The 22,917-nt window shown below is 34.3% G+C and overlaps 1 protein-coding gene and 1 pseudogene across 2 annotated transcripts in view; one reads left to right on the forward strand and one right to left on the reverse strand.

Moving 5' to 3' along the window:
* Positions 1-2,365, forward strand: part of LOC110314460 — a 12,434-nt pseudogene extending 10,069 nt beyond the window's left edge.
* A 521-nt stretch (positions 2,366-2,886) lies between these two features.
* Hdx (highly divergent homeobox) overlaps positions 2,887-22,917 on the reverse strand; it is a 115,133-nt gene continuing 95,102 nt past the window's right edge. For both annotated transcript variants that reach the window (XM_021188213.2, XM_021188212.2), the window contains 4 exons: positions 20,112-20,191; positions 16,968-17,051; positions 9,820-9,942; positions 2,887-5,328 (listed from right to left, as the gene is read on the reverse strand). In XM_021188213.2, coding sequence (XP_021043872.1) covers positions 5,203-5,328; positions 9,820-9,942; positions 16,968-17,051; positions 20,112-20,191 — 413 coding nt within the window. In that variant the 3' untranslated portion in view covers positions 2,887-5,202. The remainder of the gene's footprint in view (positions 5,329-9,819; positions 9,943-16,967; positions 17,052-20,111; positions 20,192-22,917) is intronic.

Genomic DNA, 22,917 nt, shown 5'->3' on the forward strand with positions numbered 1-22,917 from the left:
AGGAGGAAGAGGAGAAGGAGGAGGAGGAGGAAGAGGAGGAGGAAGAGGAGGAGGAAGAGGAGGAGGAAGAGGAGGAGGAAGAAGAAGAGGAGCTGGTGCTCACCTGCACTGGGGGAGCACACATTCCTCCCTCAAAGCTCAGGATGATGCAGGAACAGATTGTAGATAAAAACATCTTAGCGTACCAGAGGATGAGTTGGGAAGATGTGAAGAAATCAATCAATGGTCATATCAGCAAGGTCAATATCTCCAATATAAGTATTATTATTCAAGAGCTCCTTCAAGAGAACATGGACAGAGGTAGAGGATTTCTGTCCAGACGTGTTCTGCAAGCACACGGTGCTTCTCCAATTGTCCCTCATGTTTATGCAGCTTTGGTGGCAATAATCAACTCAAAATTCCCACAGACTGGAGAATTAATCCTCAAGAGACTAATTCTTAATTTTTGGGAAGGATATCAAAGGAATAACAGGCAACTTTGCCTGACTGTTTCAAAATTTGTGGCATATCTTATTAACCAGAATGTGGCATGTGAGGCTCTGTGCTTGGAGATGTTCACTTTGCTCCTAGACAGCAACAGTTGACAGTGTTGAAGTGATATCAGCTTCCTCAAAGAGTGTGGTCTCAAATTAATCCAGATGTCACCAAGGGGAATCAATGNAATCTTTGAACACCTGTGAAACATTCTACAGCAGTCTGAGATTGACAGAAGAGTTCAGTATATGATTGAAGTGATGTTTGCTGTACAGGAGGATAGATTAAAGGACTACTCTGTTATTCTGGAAGGACTTGATTTAGTGGACGAGGACGATCAGTTTATACATATAAACCCCTTAGAGGATGACTACAATCTAGAACATGTTCTTAATGTTTTCAAGATGGATCCTTATTTTATGGAAAGTGAAGANAAGAAGTACAAGGCTATTAAAAATGTAATCCCTGATAAAGGAGACAGTGATTCAAACACAGACCAAGAAGCTGAAAATACTAAACATGAGGAGGAGGAAGAGGAGGAAGAAGAGGAAGGAGGACAAAACATAACTATTCATGACAAAACAGAAATCAACCTAGTCTCACTTCGTCTTACAATAAATCTTGCCATTCGGTCAAGTTTAGATTTTGAAGAATGTGCACACAAGTTGCTGAAAATGGACTTTGCTGAGAGCCAAACAAAAGAACTCTGCAACATGATACTTGATTGCTGTGCCCAACAAAAGACCTGTGAAAATTTTTGACTTGTTAGCTGGGCGGTTTTGTATGCTGAAAAAAAGAATACATGAAATCATTTGAAAGCATATTCAAGGAACAGTACTACACCATCCTTCACTTAGAGACAAACAAATTGAGAAATGTTGCTAAGATGTTTGCTCACCTTTTATACACAGATTCACTTCCATGGAGTGTTCTCAAATGTATAAAGCTGAGTGAAGAGACCATGACATCATCTAGTAGGATTTTTGTCAAGATCTTCTTCCAGGAACTGTGTGAATACATGGGTCTTCCTAAACTGAATGCAAGGTTAAAGGATGAAATGCACCATTCTTTCAAGGACGGTTGCCCAAGACAACCCATGAAATACTGGGTTTGCCATCAACTTCTTTACCTCCATATATCTCGGAGGTTTGACTGATGAACTTCAAAAACATCTGAAAAATACTCCCATGTCAGAAACTAGAAGCTGAGCAAAGAAACCAGCCCTGACATCTTCATCTTCAGAGTCTTCCTCAGCATCCGATTCCTCTGACTCAGATTCTAACAGCGACAAGAACAGCTCAGAGTCCTCCAGTGAAGTAAGCAGTGACTCCGACTCCTCCTTCGGCAGTCAGAGCTCTGCCTCAGCTAAAGGTACAAAGAAGAGGCAAGGGAAGGCCAGAGAGGAAGAAGTAGATAGGTTAGCCAGGGGCCACCAGGCATGTGACAGGAGGCTAGGAGGACCAAAGACACCAGGAAGGGAGGACTGAGAGAGCAAGGTCTGAAGGACATGAAACTCAGAACTCAGGAGACGCAGGCTGGCAAGATCCCCTAGCAAAGCACATGGAAGACAAAAGCCATGAGAATGGTTACAGCAGAGTTGGAAATGGCTGAGAATAAGGCTCACACAGAGAGCCAGAAGACAAGCATGGTGAACCAAAGAAGCGGCGAGAGAGAAGAGATTTCTGAAAATGAGAAACACAGAACCCGAAATCAGGACAGTGATAATGTCAGAAGAAAAGATCGCTCCAAGTCAAGGAAGAGGAATAGAAAACATTCTGATCATAAAGGAGATGACAACAGGTGTCAGAATGGTGCAGAGAGATGCTGGGAAAAGCCTAACAGATGCTCTGAACATTCTAGAGAATCAAAGAGAAGTCAGGACTGGAGGAGAGAAAAAGTCTCCAACAAAAAAATAATTCTAAGGACAACTGAACATGCCTTACATTTAGCCCAGTGTCTTTTTTACATTGATAGATTCTATAGAGAACTCTTGTATAAAGCACCTGTTTGTAAATATTAAAGATGTTTTCATTTTGAATTTTATAATTGCTATTTTATAATTGCTATATCTCAAGGTCCTTTGTGTAAAATCATAAAGAAAAGAGATTCAACAAAGGGGTAAGTTTATGTTTTGTGAATAAAAGGGACAAATATTAAAAAAAACAAACAAAAAACCCCACAACAACAACAACAACAAAGAATACCTCCATTTGATCGTTTTAAATGTTTTAATTCCTATGTTCATAAAAGATATAATCCTGTGGCTAGAAGAAAAACACCAGGATAAAAGTAGTCCTAACTAGACTGTAAGGACCTATAGCTTCTATTTTAATGAAACTTTAAATAGGAATAGAATAATTTATGCATCTTGCCAAAATTACAGATGTAAGATTCTTTCTAAGAATCACATCTATAAGAATCCTTAAATCAATTACAACTGCTAGTTGAAAAACTTTTATTAATAGACTTGAAAAGGTTAACAGGAGACGTTTCTTTGTGTTTTGAAGGCCAGCTTTCCTCAGGCTACCCACTGCTAGAGTTCTTACTAAGTGTCCTAGTACCAAGCTGAAATAATTCTTTTTATAGTCCATAGATCATTTAAAAATCCAGTGTCTGCCACAGGATCTTTCCTATAGCGAGAGCTCCAAGGATTTTTTTTAATGTAGTAATACATTTCTAAGATGTGAAAAATAAAATTTTTTGTTTTCATTTGTTCTGTAATGAAAACCAACTAGGAAGAGTCTTAAACTGAAGCAGTTTAAAGAGAAACTCAATGGTACTAAAGAAGATCACAGAGAGACTTGAGACCAGAAATGGGTTCATGCTAAAACAAACGGTACCTAGGTATGATGGAGCACATCTGCCATCCAGGCATTTGGGAAACAAAGGCAGGAACAGCAGGACTCAAAGTCATCCTCAGCTATATTGGAAATATGAGGCCAGCTTGGGCTACAAGAAAATTTGTCTTAATCCTCCATATCATAAAATAATGATTTCTGTATTTGTTGTATATAGTGAGGACTCTTCTTTTATGGAGAAATTTATGTGACTGAAGAGCTTAATCTGAATATTTGAGCTTCTGTTGCTCAGTGGTCTTTTCCCTGAATGGAATTTGATTTGTCAGCAAGGAATACCAAAAGTTGTTTGCAAAGAACCACATGACTTTCAGCTAAAGGACATGATTAGCTGACTACTGAAATATTTCTGCTGACAAGGAAGCCATAGAGGTTGTGTGGCAACAGTGTAAAATCAAACATTTGATGAACTGAATGGTCATCAGTGAACTTTACTTGTATATATCAATGAGAAGGGACATTTCTGAGCTAAAGGGATTGATAAGGGCCTTCTTGTAATCATATATTGGTATCAGTAAATTCTGAGATCAGAATAGCTGTAGTTAAGAAACTTAAACGTATCTGAAACTTGACAGTTGAAACAGTTATCTAGATGCTTCATGCATCTTTCAGGAATAGATAATAATTTAATCATGTAAATATAGTTCCACACAACCTAGTTACAAATATGACATTGTGAGTTTAGGCAGAAACTAGTATTTTTCCATCTACAGACAGACCTTAGTAATACCATCTGGTATTCCAGAAGGGAAGATGCAAAAGATGTCTACACTGTGCTGCCATTTGGTACCTACTAATAGTAACAACTGGGTACCATGCCCATTTTAGGTGTGTATTCATAGAATAGCATCCAAGAGATCCGGAGGACTTTGATTTATAATCAAAGTACTATAATTCTTTTTTGACATTATTGTTGGCTTTGTGCAGGCCTCATATGGAAATGAGGTAAACTTTGTGGCAAAGTTGTATGTCTTGAATTAAATAAAAACAACCAAATATCAGTGCCATACTTTGATTTCCTGTTTCACAAAATTTAAGATATGAAAAATATTATGAAAATGTTGGTAAACTTGAAGTATTTGTGCAATATTTTGTCTGACTCAATTATATAAATTTACTATATGGTACAATATTAATCATCAATACTTATCACTTATTGTATACAAGAATTGAGATTAAAAGTGTTTTTTAATAAAGTACAGCTTTTATGTACTTAAATGTTTGACAGTTTGACAGATTCGACTTTTCAGAGGATTTTCCCCTCTCCCCAGTGTCGGAAGTACCAATAACTTCCAATTACATCCTAGTAAGTGCTTCAATTTCCAATCATTATCTTAGGTCAAATTCTCATCGAAATTAAAAAATAAATCCCAGGATTCATCCAGGTTAAATATATGATTAGGCCTGTTTTAAAGTTTTAGTCCACTTTCCTGAGTAAAAATGTATATGAATGATAAGAAAATGAAGTAGGAAGAAAGATGTAATGGCTACAAAATAAAACTAACCAAGTGTTAGCAACTTAGTAATGTTGAGATATGCTTATTTCTATATTTCTGGATAAAATTAAGATTCTTCTTAAAGAATAAGCAAAAAAAAATCTTTCAGAAATCGGATATAATAGATTTCATAGCTGAGTTGGTCAAATTAAATACAATTTCCTAGGATTTTATATAAGTTTTAAAAACAAACCATTTCAAGTATTGTACATGCTTTTTTTGTATTGTAGCCATTATATCTTGTCATTCCTTCACAGCATATGTCTGCTTTAACAATGTTTTTCCAGTTGAAGACTATTTGGGAAACATAGTACAGTTATCTTGAAATGCACACCTGTTAGGCAACCAACAGACTATATCATATACCCCACTCCTAATCACAAACTGTCTGAGGCATTTTTCTCTGATAAAGAAGACACACTGAATGAGGTATCATCAGGATCTGGCGAGGCATGATTGAAATCCATCTCTTCTAATTCCGGAGGTAAATCTGACAGCAGTGCCTATGTCAAAAAAAAAAAAAAATCAATTGTGTTGCAGTAGGATTTTTTTTTTATGTATAATTTTATGTTAATACTTGTAGTTCTTTTCTTTTAATTTATTATTATGAATTTAAAGAAAGAAATATTTCTTTTAAAGGATTTTATACATTTCCTTACCTAAAACAGGAAGTCTTCATATAATATTAGGAAGGAACAAAATATAAATGGGGAAATCAAGAGGGAAATGAGGAGCTCTTCTGATAACAGCAGATCCATCTAGGGTGGCACTGTTGTAGACGTAAACAACTATTTCAAACCAAGGACCCTTAGCAAAGGGCTTTTAAGTGGTTGAGGCAAGTAGTTTTCATGCTAGTTTTGTGCGTTCACTGCTTACTCATAAAAAGCTTAACATTTAATTCTTTATTAGAAATATTCATGCTTCATTACCTCTTAAGGAAACCCACATTTTAACAAAGACCTATTTTTTTTTTGTTAAAAGAACAAATGTAGCCTTAAGGGAGATATTCTTCTATTTTACTTTAGATACATTTTAACAATTTGAAAAGACCATGTGGGGTTTTTGCTTATTTGTTTCCTTTCCTTAGACTATGTCCATACAGGAAGCAAAGCTCCCACTAGGGACAGTTCAATATAAGATTATAGCTGTTTTAATGATGTAGCTGCTTTTTCTTTACTGGAACAATTAGGATATGCCAGCATCTATGAGCTAAGCTTAACCACGTTCTAATTGTTTCATCTGTATTTGTCGAACATGCTTCTATACTAGAGAAACAGTCAAGTTTTATGTGGCTGACAGCGCTGGTATCATCCACTTAACCATAAGAAATTTGGACCTAAAATAACATAGTCTATGTGGAAATTTTTCAACAGCATTACTTGGATCGTGGGTTTAGGGAGATTAGTAAACAAGAAGCAAGGAAATAGAAACAAATGATAGCTGACAAGAACCCAATTAAGGAACAGAAAGACAGGGCATGCTGGAGGAACATAAAAATATACACTGTTGAAATAAGATCTGATTCTCTTCTTCAATATAATAGTGACAATTATATATCCTATAATTTTTGCCTTGTAGCATGCGAATAAGAAGAAAACATTCTATTTTTGTCAGGCTATATAATGAAAAACTAACATATATAGAGAAAGTTATTATTTATTTTTATATAACTAAATTACCCATGGATGTACATTGAAGATACCACATGCTTTCTGAGGTACTAAGTGGCAGTAATATGAAACATACCAATTTCTTCTAGGACACGGAGCTACTGCTGGTCCAGTTCAGGTACAAAGGGGCCTTTGCTAATACATGCTGTTCAGAATGTAACATCAGTGAATTCAGTTCATGTTGCAGTTTTAAATATACCATGTTAATGATGGAAAGAGATTCAATTGGCGCTGACTGAATATGAGCTTCATATACCAGAAGTGAATTAGAAATTTTCATGATATTCTAAATTCTACTTGAAAGACCCTCAAACTAGGGAAGTGGTATTATTTATTTCTTCTTAATTGTATTAGATACAGTTGACTGACTAAAATTGAGAATAGAACTTATCTGTTCATTATATGAGGTAATTCATAGCACTGTTGATGCATGGATTTCACTGCAAAATTCTTTCAATATCTTACTGGACAGCATACTGGGACATTAAACAACTCTTGTCAATGATTGAAACTGCCCTTTTCACAAAGATACAAGTAGGCACAATTAAATTTCTCCTATTCTCCCATCCCCCATATTGCAGATTGAACCCAGGGTCTCATTTACTCTGAGAAAAACACTCTGTCAATGACACACATCTACAGCCTCAATATTTTTTATTACATGTTTTTCATCAGTAACAAGTATTTTTGAGCTCTGACCAAATGCCATTTTCCCCAAGAGATCATTAACACTTTCTCCAAATACACGCTCAGTGTCTGTAATACTTATTCTAGGCTCTAAGATGTGAATGTAAAATTGATAATCATTCTTATCCTCCTTGCAGAGTGGAGAAATTGAAGTTTAAGAAAGGCGATCGATCTGGCTAGGATCACACAGTGAATTATCAGGGGAAGGAAAGACCATAACTAATGACTTAGAGCAATGTTGGCAACATTATCTGGTTGTTAAAATGGCTATTATTGATTTCAAAAAGACAACCTTTAGGTAATCTAATGTTTCAGTTGGAAAGTACCATATATATTTTTTAAACCCTGGACTTCTTTATAGGGGAAAAATACTCCATAGATCACTTATCTCATCCAACTTATCCAAATAAAGATTAATGAAGGAAATACTGCATATTTTTTAAAAATAAGAAAGTAATGGCAAGTGTTTCTATTTTACTAATAGGATAAAATATATTTCCAAAAGTAAACTTATAAATATTTCAAGGGTGAAACCTCATCAGTTTATGATATAAACTGGATTACTTTGTTTGTTACTACTAGTATCATATATATGTAAATATATATATATATATATAATTCACTTTTCTGTTTAGAGGCTATATACATGACCTTCTTGCCTCAAGTTTCTAAGTTATTACAGGTGTGTGTCACCACCATACCTAGTGTCTTTTATGCTTGGAGAAATTTTTTTGAAATTCATTATACTCAATCTGAAGTACAAAAAAAATCACAGTTTTTATTTAGGCTGCTGACTCTATAAGCTGTGACATTTAATATAATTTGGTATCATTTTCTATTTCAGCCCATGTTTTGTTCATATCTTACTTCAGAAGTCTTTTATCAGAAGAAAACTAGAAAAAGAAAAACAGCATGCATGTTCTTTTATTTTGTTAGTAATCTTTGGGAAAGAGTGAAAGTAGAGCTGAAGTTAGAAATAAAAATTCAGACTAAGACAATGACAACTACTGGCTAACTAGTTCTAGAATTGAATTAAAAATTCATACAAGATTTTTCAGATAAGAAATACATTCTAAGTTAGTCTAAAGTTGGAGCCTATTTGTGTATGTGCATGTGCATGTGCGTGTGTGTGTTATATAGCTATTTAAAGCTATGATACTACTGGGATTGTGTTCAATACTATCACTCTTACTCATTTAAAAAAATCTGTATTTAAGGTTCTTAAAAAAAACAACTTTTTTTCCTTTTTATAAAATTTACTGTGCTTTGCTTGCTTTTGTTAGTTTTAAGGTAAAATCTCAATTTATAGCCAAGGCTGAACTCAAACTCATAAGCAGTTCTACTGTCTGAGCTTCCTTAGTGCTAGAGTAAGGGCATAAGCCACCATGCCTTTCTTATAAACACATCTTCAATATGCCATGAAATGTATATCATGTATAATGAAGCAATACATTTAATGCTAGCCTGGGTAAGTAAAGGCTTATGAATTGTGATCTCTATATATGGTCAGGGCTGAAAGAGTAAAATTCATGAATCTGGATAAATAATATTCATCCTGGCTCTAGTCCTTTGAGGGGACTCCTATAACTTAAATTTTGTGTTTCAATATAACAGTTAAATATACAAAGATCTCTTTCTTTGAAAGAAAGGAGAATTGTGGGATGTTCAGAAATTACCCTATTCCCTGGAGATATCTGGGATGGGCTATGTATGCATAATCTTCTTTGGGTATTTGGTTTGGGTTTTTTTTGGTGGTATTTTGGGGGTGTACTTTTATTTGGGTTTTTACTTTTGACATTTTTTGATGAACAAAATCTTCTAAAATCATTTAGTAAAATATAGTTACCTGCATTTCATACTACTCACACAAAACTTTTCTGATAAGGAATCAGCATGGTGATATATAACTCAGCAGCAAATTAACATCATTTAATATTAAACATAATATTTTATACAATCAGGCTTAAATATCCATATATTATATTATATTATATTATATTATATTAATGTTGTCTCAAGAAAGACCTGAGAGCCAAAAGTAATTTGGAAGGAATGTATAAACAAATATCCATAGCAAAAAAAGGCATTTCATTTTTGGATGGGAAGACTCAAAACATTTTTACTTACATTGCAAAATGTGATACACTATGGTCACAAAGAATTTCATGAAGTAATTTCATGCTTTCTTAGTGAGGAGCAACATATTATAGAACAGACTATGTCCAAACATTTGTGAGCTTCAGCAGCTGCTGGTGGATAAATAAATGCCCTTTTTTTTTCATTCAGAAAAAGTGCCCCAAGCACTCGGTCTAGTTAGGGGTGAGACAGCTGTATTGCTACAAAAATTCTGAGGAATTTCTTGAAAATTAATTTTAAAATTTGGTTTTCTCTACTTAAAGGCTAAGATTCAGAAAATATTCTAAGCAGCTATTTAGATTTTGTATTTTAGTAGCACACATACCGAAATCTGAACCTCAAAAAATATATATGTTTAAAAAGATCATAAAATAACCATTTGTTCCATGAAATTCAAAGCTGAAATGGAGACTACAAATGAAGAGATATGAAGAATCCAAATATGACGTGCCATTTTTCAACTTGACACATTGTGGCTTACTCGTCTCTTATGGGACTTACCTGCTGCTGTTCTTTGTCATCAGCTTTCATAGCAAGAATCAGGTTTCTAACAAAAGTCTGGAGCTTAAAGTATTTTTGCTTTTGAATCTCTAGCTCATTTTCAATGAATCTGACTTCTTCATTCTAAAGGAGAAAACATCCAGCAATAAAATTACCCCACGTAAACTCAAGCCTATACACATTTGATGAACAATAAAGTGCAAAAGCAATCACAGGATAGGAACAATAAAGAAAATAAAATTTTACCATAAATAAAACACAAAAGGAAATTATCTTAATATTCAAAGGCTGCATTTTAAACAAATCATCAATAGAAAACAATTTGCAAATAGATTCCAGGAAGAGAGGAAAACAAGAAAGACTTATCTTCTTGGAAACAACTTTTCTATATCAAACTTAACTAGCATTTGGATTAGTGTTAAGGATAGAGTCCAAATTAACCCTAAGGACAATAGAAGATGAAACAACATTAAGTATATTATTTACAAAGTCAAACAAACTCTAAAAGCTAAAACAGTTACTTTGTGCCAGGATGGGACTGAAATTACTAAACTTTTAAGTATACATTTCATTACATGTAAAATCTAAAATAATGAAATGCCAACAATAAAATAGGAGGAGGTGGCAGAGGATCAGGAATTCAAGTTCGGCCTTGAATGTCTACTGAGTTGAGGCTACATGGAGGCTTATATGAAACAAAACCAAAACAAACCAACAAAAGAATTGAGGGAATCATTAGAAACATGCTCTAAATTAAAACACAAACTACATACTGCAAGAAAATACTCTAATTCACATAAAGAAAAAAAGATATCAAAATTTTTACATTTTAAAACTAGTCGCATACAAATGTAGGCAAAAACTTCAAGCAGACACTTCATGAAAAAATTACATATTCAAATCATACTTAACATAATTTTCATGAAGGAAATGCAGATGAAAACCACTGTGAGCTACTACCACAAGACTCAGATGCTGGTGAGAATATGAAACAATTAAAACCCTCAACATGGCTTGTGGGAAGTCAGATAATAAGGGGATTTTGCAAACATTTATTATACAATTCAAGATATTTTCTTAGTGATTCTACTACTAGTTACTTAGTTTACAACAATGAAAACGCATGGATTTTTGCAGCTTTATTCATAATAGCCCACAAATGCAAACAGTTAAGGCTTCATTCCATATTGTTATAGTTTGAATGTGAAATTCCCACGTTAGGCTCCTGGCTTGGAGACTATGAAAGTTATGAGCTAGATCCTCGCTAGATGATGTGAGTCACTGGAAGCTGATGTGTTATAGCTGCTACTACTTCCTGTATTCTGTCTGCTTGTGGATAATCCATGCAATGTGACCAAGCCCCTCACACTTCTGCCCCCGTGCCTTTCCTGTCATAATAGGCTGTCTTCTTTTGAACTACACACCAAACCAAAACCTGAAATTACTTTTTGTCAGGTATTTGATAACAGCAATGAGACAAGTAACTAATATACAAACTATTTTTGAATAAACAATTTGTCAAAATTACTTAATAGTACATTAAATTAAAAAGGTGAATGTCTCTGTATGGATATTTTTACTGTTTGGGAGCTATATACACTGATTAAATAGAAGCATACATAATGTCTCAAATAATAAGAACATTAGTAAAACTTAGGATGAACATTGTGGTATATTTCTATTGACACCAGCACTCGGAAGTTTGAAGCCAGCCTGAGGTAAATACTGAGACCCTGGCTCAAGTCCCAACCAAATAAAAGAAACTAAATTCTTGTTGTCTAATAGAAGGTTTGCACTATTTGACTATTAGCCGACCCCCGATCCTCTTACTGTAGTCTTGGATGGACACCACTCTATTCTGTTTCTTTGAGTTCAATTATTTGAGATACCAAATGTAAGTGGGAACATGCCATATTTATCTGTCTTACCTGGCTTATTCCACTTAGCATAATTTATGTTCTCAAATTTTATTCATGCTTTCACAAATGGTAAATATTATTTTTGTTGAAAAGTCCATGTGGAGAATATTATAAATAATATGCATTCCATAATTATTGAAAAGGCAAAATTTTAAATTCTTACCATAGAAAATAAGTACTCAAAGTGATGGATATGTTAATTCACTTAATTTAATTATTTTACATTGTATTCATAAATCCTACTATAACCTTGTAGCTCATGAATACATAAAGGTATAGTTTGTCAATTTACAATTAAAATATAAATTATTGATAAAAATTAATAGAAAAAGAAGACATTCTCAATCATCTTCCTTGACAAAAACTGAAGAAGAAGATGGGATATTCTTTCTAGCTAGAGACCGGGTGTGGGAGGACAACAGGAAGGACTTTAAACAGGATTTGTACAAAATGCTTCCTAAAAACATATTAAAATTAGTTGATTGTATGGCTATTTTGGTATTTCAGTCAAGTGAATGTTGTGGTATTAGTCATATCCAATCTGTGAACATGTTTCCTATGCTACTTATTAGTTCAGTTTAAATCTTAATTTATGTGATGAGACTGCTTCCTTCTAGGCCACTTAATAAGTGAAACATCTGTCCAAGCTAAATCTCTGTTCAGTCACCAAACAACTAAGTTAAAGGTAAGCACTGGAAAGAAATTCAACATGCTTCGGCCATGAAGTGCTTTGTTGATTCTAAACCTTTGCTTTAATTAGAAGTCATTATGAACTGTGTCTCTAGTTGCATATGTAGCAGAATATGGACTAGTCGGCCATCAATGGGAGGAGAGGCCCTTGGTCTTGCGAAGATTATATGCCCCATTACAGGGAATGCCAGGGTCAGGAAGTGGGAGTGGGTGGGTTGTGGAGCAGGGCTAGGGGAAGGTATAGGGGACTTTCGGGATAGTATTTGAAATATAAATGAAGAAAATATCTAATAAAAAAAAAGGTGAGATAAGAACTTGATATGCACTCACTGATAAGTGGATATTAGCCCAGAAACCTAGAATACCCATGATACAATTTCCAAAACACAAGAAAATCAAGAAGAAGGAAGACCAACACGTGGACACTTCATTCCTCCCTAAAATAGGGAATTTATTTGTAGCTAAGACGAAAGGATAGACCACTCAGAGACTGCCCCACCCGGGGATCCATCCCATAATCAGCCACCAAACGGAGACACTATTGCATATGCCAACAAGATTTTGCTGATAGGACCCTGATATAGCTGTCCCCTGTGAGGCTATGCCAGTGCCTGGCAAATACAGAAGTGGATGCTCAGTCAGCTATTGGATGGAACATAGGGCCCCCAATTGAAGAGCTAGAGAAATTATCCAAGGAGCTGAAGTGGTCTGCAACCCTATAGGTGGAACAACAATATGAACTAACCAGTACCCCCAGAGCTCGTGTCTCTAGCTGCATATGTAGCAGAAGATGGCCTAGTCGGCCATCATTGGGAAGATAGGCCCCTTGGTCTTGCAAACTTTATATGCCCCATACAGGGGAACGCCGGGGCCAAGAAGTGGGAGTGTGTGGGTAGGGGAGCAGGGCAGGGGGAGGGTATAGGGGACTTTTGGGATAGCATTTGAAATGTAAATGAAGAAAATATCTAATAAAAAATAAAAAAAGAAATGTAAAAAGAAAGAAAGAAAGAAAGAAATCATTGTCATTGTCATTGTCAGAGTGTTAGTAAAATGTTGACCAGAAAATGGTCTTCTCGAGTTTTGGTTTTGTTTGTTTCACATTTGATGTACATGCATATGATATATGGACAGTACGTGTGGCATGTATGTGCACATGTGTGTATGTGAGTGTCTTTGTGTGCATGTGTGTGCACATGCATGAATGTGTTTGTGTATGTGCTCGCATGCTCACCGCCTTATTTTTTGAAACAGGGTCTCTCACTGAGCCTGAAACCCACTGTTTCAGCAATGCTCAGTTAGCCTTTTGTCTCTGTCTCTCCAGCACTGGGTTTCAAAGTATGTGTCACTAGGTTAGGCTTTTCACATGGGTGCTGGGAATCCAGACTCAGGTCCTCGTGATTTCAAAGCAAGTACTTTACAGATTGAGCTATCTTCTTGGACCCTGTTTTGCTTTTGCTGTTGAGGTTTTTGAATTGTTATTTTTTTATTTTTTAGTTAAGTCTCACATAACTAGGCTAGCCTTGAACTTGCTGTGCAGTTGAAAGTACCCTTGAACTTCTGATCCTTCTGCCTCTACTTCCTAAATTGTATGTATCAAGCACACAAGGCAGAAAGTCATTTGAATAGAGACAGTATCTATCATCATTTAATGGTGGCTTATTTGCACACACAGTCCTCCTGAGCTGTACTTATAGCCCATCAGAAAACATTTTAAAAATATTAGTTCATATTTGCAAAAATCATGAAAGCATCTTTTCATATGCAGATCTCTAATTTTCCATGCAAATATTTCCCTTCTTTGGTATTTATGAAATGTTTGAAAAATATAAACAGCTTTAAGATAATTTAATATTGCAGACATTTTCTTCTCAGAAATGCTTTTTGCAAGCCTATTAAATGCTTCTTAGATTACAGGCAATAATTTATGTGTACTTTAGAGATTTTCCTTAGTAAATGGAGTACTTGTGAAAGCATTGAGTAAGACAATAACAGTCACCAAGTTTTACAAAATAATGCCCTACATTCCCAGGAAACTGTTTATATTTTGCAAGATGATTGTTGTGAGACACGAGGCTGCAAATATGCCAGAGTTTTGATCTATGGGAAGGCTATTAATGGCTACCAAGTCTGATGTCCTATTTTATGATATAGTTACTCATGCCACAGGTGTTGTATCTATTAACATGCCTCCTAAGGATTTGGAATTAGTTACAACTCACAGAAATATGGGTTTCTAATGATATATATATATATATATATATCAACCAGGAATGCTACCACATCTAAACTGTCTGTTAGTAAAATGCACTATAGATATATTCTTTTAAATTGCTATAATAAATCTCAAGCATAGAAGATGAATTCAATGTAGAAAAGTTTAAAAATGCTGTAGCCCCCTCCCCATGAATTTATATAAACAAACCCTTGAGAAATGGTATTAAAATTATTTCCAGAGACAAAATAATTTATTCAATTACTTTCTCATCAACTGCTTGCTAAACATCTATGTGCAAGGGTCTCCCAACCAAGTAATACAGAGGTAATTAAAATATGTTTCTGCCTTCAAGAAACTTATGTTGAATATGCTTAAGAAATGAAAAAAAAACCTTCATCCCTAACAATGGTGTGTATATTTAAATAGAGTAAATCAATTTTCTTCAAGATTTCTAAACTGGCATGTTCTACACCTCAATATGCAATGACAACTCCAGGCACGAATTTCACAGACGGTAAATGGAAGCATTTTAAAATAATGTGTATAAAAATATATATTCTCTCTATATGAACAAATAGAATTCAAGGAAAGAAGTTTAAATATGATAGAGATGATTATAAAGAATGTCCCTAATGACATTATGGGATCTCTTGTTCCCACAATAGTTCCCACAACTGAAAACACTAGGTTACTAAACTGTCTTAGAATTTAGTGCAAACATTCACTGACATTTCTGGGCTGGCTAATCTATATATGCTGCCTTCCTTGGTCCTTAGCTGCAAACCTTCTCAAGTAGACTGGCACTGAAAAGGGGAGAGGTCTTGGAAAGACTCCTCTAAGTCTTGAGCCCAACCCGATTTGACCTGTTCAAGAGTGCTAAGTGGGACACACTTAACAGCTGTGCAATCCAGTCCTCTCGCCTGGACTTTCCACAGCCTGTGCCAAGTAGTGACCTGGCCTGCAGAGTCATTTTAATCCTGAACCCAGTATTTAAAAGTATTATATGACAATGGAGGAGTCATTAGCATGATCTCTTCTAATTCAGAACCAGCAACTTTATAATTCAGCTAGTTAAAATCCAAGTTTATTTCTTATTGAAAGTGTATTTATTCATTTTTAAGAAAAGATCACTTTATATAAACCAGGCTAGTCTTGAATTCATGGAACTCCTCCTGCCTCAGCCTGATGACTGCTGGGATTATAGGTGTGACCTATCATATCTAGCCATAGCCATAAATGTAGCTTAAATACAGAATTTTATTGTGCCTTTTGACCACTTAGCAAATAAAATAAAAAAAAAAACCAACTTCCCTCTGTGTTTATAATACTCAATATTTTAAAGCTTGCCATGTTATGAACATTAGAAAAACAATTTTTACAATGGCATTAATTTCAGTTATACTATACTAAAACTGAAAGGATTTTTTTTTTGAGAAAAGTGACAGCTGTTTTCTAATTAAATGGTGGTCTTTGTTACTATCATAAGCTGTAAGTGCTGATTATGTTCCACAAAAAGAAAATTTGTATTTAGAAAGAAGCACTGTGTGCCAAAATTTCAGAAAGATCAAAGGTTCCCAGCAAGATAGGCTGCTGAATATCACTGGGAGAGTACTGTACATTTATGCAAAAACATATTGATAAACTGATAGCTTATGTCAAAATTGAGTAAAAACAAAATTATGCATGACATACTATCAAAGGATGCCGTCCAATTTAGTAACAAGTGACATTAAGAAAAGGTCATTTTTATTCATATTCATCCCGTATTTTCATTGGGAATTGTTTTTTAAATTCTCAAAAAAAAAAATGGGTACAGTTTTTCAAGAAACCGCAATCCAATAGAAACTTAGCAATGGACACTGAAAAATAAATTCTCTCCTTAACTCCTTAACCCTCTCATGTTACTGCTGTGTTCATTTTGTTTAAGGCAGATTTAATTTTGCCCAACCTGATTTCAAATTTCTGGGCTAAGCTGATGTTCCTGCCTTATCCCTACACAGAGCTGGGGCTTCACATATATACCTCTAGCAGCTTTACTACTAATTAAAAGAAAATAGTCTTTACTATAAACTTCACATTAATTGTCGCTATCTGTTGTTCACCCATCAATGCTAAATTTTGAGCCAGTAAACAGTTGGTTTAAAACCATAACAACCAAATAAGCCAGAATTATGAAAGTGTCCAACATTTTGACTACCTTTCAAGATGCCTGAGAAAAATCAGTACTGAGGACCAGTCTATCAGACAAAAAAATGAGAGGCACTCTACATGTTTTCTACTCACTAACTTCCCTTAATAAATTCAGAATTGGAAGGTTTTTTTACCTTGAAATCCAGGAGAGAATTTTCTTGTTCTACCTCAGAATTGCTTATCATGTCACTTTCTTCATCATCGATAATTTCTATTTTCTGTAACACAAGCAGAGAAACTTTCATAAATACATATCAGATCAATACATACAAGTATACAACATATCTCTTCAAAATTTAGTTTGGTGACAGAGTGACCTAAGTTATCTGGATTGATTAAACTTTTATAATTGGCTCCTCCTTGTAACACACAGCATGTGTATCAACCCTTATATCTTCAATTGGTGATTGATAGCTCCCTCCGGTGATAAGGGAAATCGATTTTAATCACACACACACACACACACACACACACACACACACACACACACACACACACAGGTGTGTGTGCATTTTGCACGCTTTCCCACCTGCCTGCACACTAGAAAGGGGGTTTCTTTCTGTTCCAATAAGACTCTTCCTTCTAATGAAAAATGATAACATATGGCATGCATCCCAAAGGAAAATACAATGTCTAAAAATTCACATGTTTATTGCACTTTATTAGCTAGACAACTGAAAGCAGACATCTATGATATGATGATGAAAATCGCATGGTGATTTGTTCTCTTCATTGGACAGTAACAAGGACAGTAAAGAGAGGACAGAGACAGAGAGGAAGGCTCCTTCAGCTTCAGAATTAGCACACAGCAAAGCATGTGCAGTATCTTGAGCACAGTACATACTTAAATAATATCTGTCAAAATAAACAATGTAGCACAGTGTTGAGGAAAAGAATACAATAAGCTCCAATCAGGAGGGCAAAACAAATTCTTTAATTAGAAAGCCTTTCTGTTTTCAAAAAGAAAGGAAAAAAACCAATAAGATCAATTAAAATATTTTCCTTTGCATATAAAAAATGTAGTTGAGGTAAAACAAACTGTATGTTAAAACATTTAAACACTACCAAGTCAAAAGGAAGTCTCAAAAAGGAGGAAACTAAATCTTATTTAGTCACTAGACAGTGTTTTAAGAACAAACACATTAATAGCATCATGTCATAGGCAGAATATGAAATCAGATTTCGTATCCATGTATATATATATATATATATATATATATATATATATATATATATATATATGAATGAATATACTTATACTACCGCTGAGTTTATGACTCCATCACAGTGTTTCTGACCTGCAGACCATGAGTCAGCAGGACAGCTGCGGTGAAACTGCCTTTGACCACTGCATGGACAGTAGCCTAATGTTTTGTTTCCTATTATAATCACTATAAACTGAAGTCTCAACCACATCATACTTCTTGTTCTAAGGTCTTAAATTTTCTACCTATTTGGACTGTTTCTTGGAAAATGGAGCTAGTTATTTAAGAGAAGAAGGCCCCAGCGGCCACTCTATAGATTGTGCACATAAATAGATCTTATATGTCTCAGATTTGTCATCCATGACTAATAATTGGGGGCACTCAAAACTTACAGGCAGAGGAGATCAACCTTTGAAAGTTTGAAGTTTTGTCTCTGAAAATCAATTGTTCTTTAAAAATTAGGTGCCTAAGTGACTCTGAGTCATAACTCACGGCTTCATTTGTTATTTTCAGCTGTCTGCTGCTGATGAGATGCGATGCAGAATATTCAGGCTAAAAATGAACACATCTTTAGGGGAAAAATATTTAAAATGTAAATAAGTGTTTATGTTTTATACACTATAAATCACATCTAGAGCAGAAGGAGATATTTGCTGAGATTTAAAAGATTAGGACATTCCGTTGTAGAAAACACTGATTATCAGCGACTTGATTTAAAAAAATGACTGCCTCAAAACCAAACCTAACTTTTCAATATGCTTGTTGAACTTAGTGCTTAGAAGAATCAAACATGGACTTAAACTGGGACTTAAAAATAAAATAAAATAAAATAAAATGGAATGCAATCCTGAAGTCTATTTTAAATGTAGAGAACATTAGATATTATTGGTATTTAACAAATATGAGCACAAATGTGTATTTTATGTGCTCTGTTTTTTATTGAAGAGGTGCTCAGGATTATACTGTCAAAGAAATTATGTTTGTGATAGAAGCCAGAGGGAAAAAAAATCCATTATAAGGTCTCTTTTAATGAGAATCACACATATAGCAATGACTCAAAAGTCAAAAGGAAAACATGATTGCATTTCTGTTTGTGTCTGACTTGGTTTAATACTATCTTGATTCCTATATAACTTTATGTGGCCAACATATAAACAAATTCTGCTAAAACAGCTGCTAAGGGGAACATCATTACATGTTTAACTTTTTACAAAACCCAATTTAATCCACATACAGCCTGCTGCTATTCAAATTCTTAAAATGCTGCCTTTCAATCTTTGCTGTGATGTTGAAAGCAATTAATAGAGTCCAAGTTAACCAAAAAGAAGTTTCCAAATACAATATAGATAGTATGATGGGTTGTATATTCTTGGTCCTGGGAGTGGCACTATTAGGAAGTGTAGCCTTGTTCGAATAGCTGTGTCACATGAGTGTGGGCTTAAGACCCTTAAGCTGCCTGGAAGCCAGTATTCTGCTAGCAACCTTCAGATGAAGATGTTGAACTCTCAGCTCCTCCTGCACCATGCCTGCCTGCACACTGCCATGTTCCCGCCTTGATGGTAATGGAGGAACCTCTGAACCTATAAGCCAGCCCCAATTAAATGCTGTTATTTATAAGAGCTGCCTTGATCATGGTGTCTGTTCACAGCAGTAAAACCCTAACTAAGACAGATAGGTATGGGCTGAACAGAGAAATCCTTGGATACAAGCACCAGCACTAACAAAGGCTTCCTTCATGATCTCCAGCTAAACTCCATTTCAGTTCTGCCATCTGTCCAATGGAATCAATCTGCTCTGTGCTCAGTGTGTTGAAGAAAGTAACTTGTTATATATAAAATATGTTGTATTTGAACTATTAGTTTTTCATACTTGGAAATCTCCAAAAGTTAAAATAGGAAGTATTTAACATTATTTATTGAGCAGTAAAAGAGATTAAATTCATACAAAAAAGTTGTGTTTTGGTTTGCAGAGTAAAGCAAGACTTTATCCTGATAATACAGATGCTGTCATCAACTGGCACGGCGTCCTTGAAATCCATCCTGTAATGAGGAAAGAATTTCAAGCTGTACATACCACATTATCTGCAGATACTGCCTGATGCTCTTCATCCTTATGTGCCCTGGTCTCATTTGGGATAAGTTCGTTGGACTCCTCTATAGGAAAAAAAAAAAAGTAGAGTCCATATCTTGTATCTCAAAACCTTAGCATATTTCTTTAAAGAATAATTTGTCTGTTTTGCTAAAAATATACACATGGCAAATCACAAATATGCATTGTTTTAACTTTATTCATATCTTATTTAGTCATATATATTTTCATTAGTTATGTGGATGGGTAGAAATATACAAATGATCATCACTCTTCTATTTATAATAGAAAAGATGAGAGAAACTTGTATCTTCAGCAATGAATAAATACACAAGTCACTTATGATGTAGGTACACATAATCTTACATTTGTAAAATATATACACATGCACATATATATGTGCATATGTAAATGTGTGTGTTTAATAAATAAAACCAAGATATGACACTATTTTTTCCAAGTATTGTTTCCGTTATTATGTCTGGATAGAATTATATATAATTATAAATGATTTTTACTTTAATTTTTAAGTTTTTAAGTTTTGTTCGGTGAAGCTTTTTCTATAATATTACTCATTTTTCTTTTTCTTTCTTTCTTTCTTTCTTTCTTTCTTTCTTTCTTTCTTTCTTTCTTTCTTTCTTTCTTTCTTTCTTTCTTTCTTTTTTGGTGGATAAGGTCTTACTACATAGCCTTGACTGGCAAACAACTCACCATGCAGATGAGATTAACCTTAAAGTTTCAATAATTTTCCTGTCTCTACATCCTAAGTGGTGATTTTCAGACCTCTGCCACCACACCTGGCTTTGATCATTATAAGATAAAAACAGCAAATTAAATTCTCAATAAATGGTATAAAATTTTAAATGCAGATTTCCAATTGTATTAAAAGGCAGGGTCATTTCAACACTTGTATATACACATTCACCTTTATATATATTACATATATGCAAAGAGATATTACTCATGAAAATATCCCTTTGCTCTTGTTTATAGAAGGTTGTTCTACAAGGAGTAAGATTATTTCTGTTCTGATAGTATTTCCAAATATTTTCAACAATGGGTATGTATTTTTTGATCAAATTCATTATTTTAAAATAAAAAATAATAAAACAGTGAGAGAAATTAATTCAGAGAAACTAGTCTAATAAAAGCTGTCTGTGATGAGCTATGGCAAGTGTCTGCTTCAAGGCACTGGGTGTGTCTACATCCAATACCCCTTTGCCCCTTTATTTTGTAATATCCTCACCCAGATACCTTAAAAATAGAGTAGGAATGTTTATCTCTGTGTCTCTCTTTTCTACACAGCAATTTCATGGAGATTATCTGGATAAATACTAGTAAAATTTCTCAGAAAGCAGAACAAAAATATATATCATTCCTCCAAAGATTTTCCTACTCCATTCATTTCCATGTATAAGCATGAAGAAGGATTAGGAGAAATTCACTTTTAAGAATTGTTTATGAGAATTCAAGTGTATGATATCCAAGAAAACTTCAGCAAAATTTTAATACAATGTTGTGTATAAATTCAATTTAACTTTCTTATCTCTACCATATATTTTAAATTAAATTTTATTGTATGTACTTGTGGTATATAATATAACATACATGTATATAGCAAAAAGATTGCTACAATGCAACAAATTAACATATTTATCATCTCACAGTTTCCCATCCCCCAGGCAACAGCTGCTATCATCACTTATTGAAAATCCTGAATACACAATACACTATCATTAACTATGGTCTTCATGCTTTTTATTAGATCTTTCCCCTTATTCATCACACACATTGTAACTTTGTACCCTCTGAGTTCCATCTCCCCACTCTCCTACCCCATTCAAAAATCCACTCTTTTATTACATTTGATATATTTGACCTTCCTTGCCCTGCTATTTGCTGCAACATGGATGAACCCGGGGGATGTTGCCTAAGTGAAATAAGACAGGCAGAAAGAAAGAAAGAAAATAAATTGCATGATCTCATTTATTTGTGAAATGTAAGAAAAGTCAATTTAAAATTTTATAAAAACAATGATTCCTAGAGAAAGGAAAGTTTACCTATTCATTAGTTAGACATTTCAAGTCACAGACATTTCATGTCCTACATTATCAGTGATGAAATGAAATGGAAAGGGAAAATTGTCATTAGATTTAGTTGCAGTTCTGATATTAGGAATAGTGGTCTCAGAAGAAGGGTTATATTACTCATCAACAAGATCATTACTGGTACTATTCCTTATAGAATTGCTGTATATTCTTCAGATTTACTCATAAGTTTATACACAGCTCCAGATCACTGACGGCATATGTATGCTTTGATTATTTTGGAAAATTTATATAAAAGCTATTTTGAGACTTTTGAAATAAAAAAAGGTGTAACATGATACATTAAATAAGGAATGTTTTCTTCTGCATATAGATACTTTCAACATTACCAAAAGTTTGAGATATAAAAACTGCCAGTGTGTCTTGGTAATTCCTCACACGCACAAAGGGCAGCTTTGCTAATTGAAAATAAAACACAGAATTAATCAGTGAGAACTCCAGAGGGCACTCTATGTGGTAGCTTAAGCTTATACTAAGCCACAGAGAAGTTATCTTTTGATGCACATACCACATATACCCCACATATTAAGATACAGCTGTAAAAGATGCACTGCTAGAAATATAAGGTTGTAAATATTATTTACATTAAACAGTTTGATTCTCAGGATAGTGAAACCTTTAAATGTTCTCAAGTTACCCAAGTATTATTTTTGCTAAAGTCTCCAAATTGTAAGAATCAATCC

This window comes from Mus pahari, chromosome X (assembly GCF_900095145.1).
Source record: "Mus pahari chromosome X, PAHARI_EIJ_v1.1, whole genome shotgun sequence".
Taxonomy (NCBI): Eukaryota; Metazoa; Chordata; class Mammalia; order Rodentia; family Muridae; genus Mus; species Mus pahari.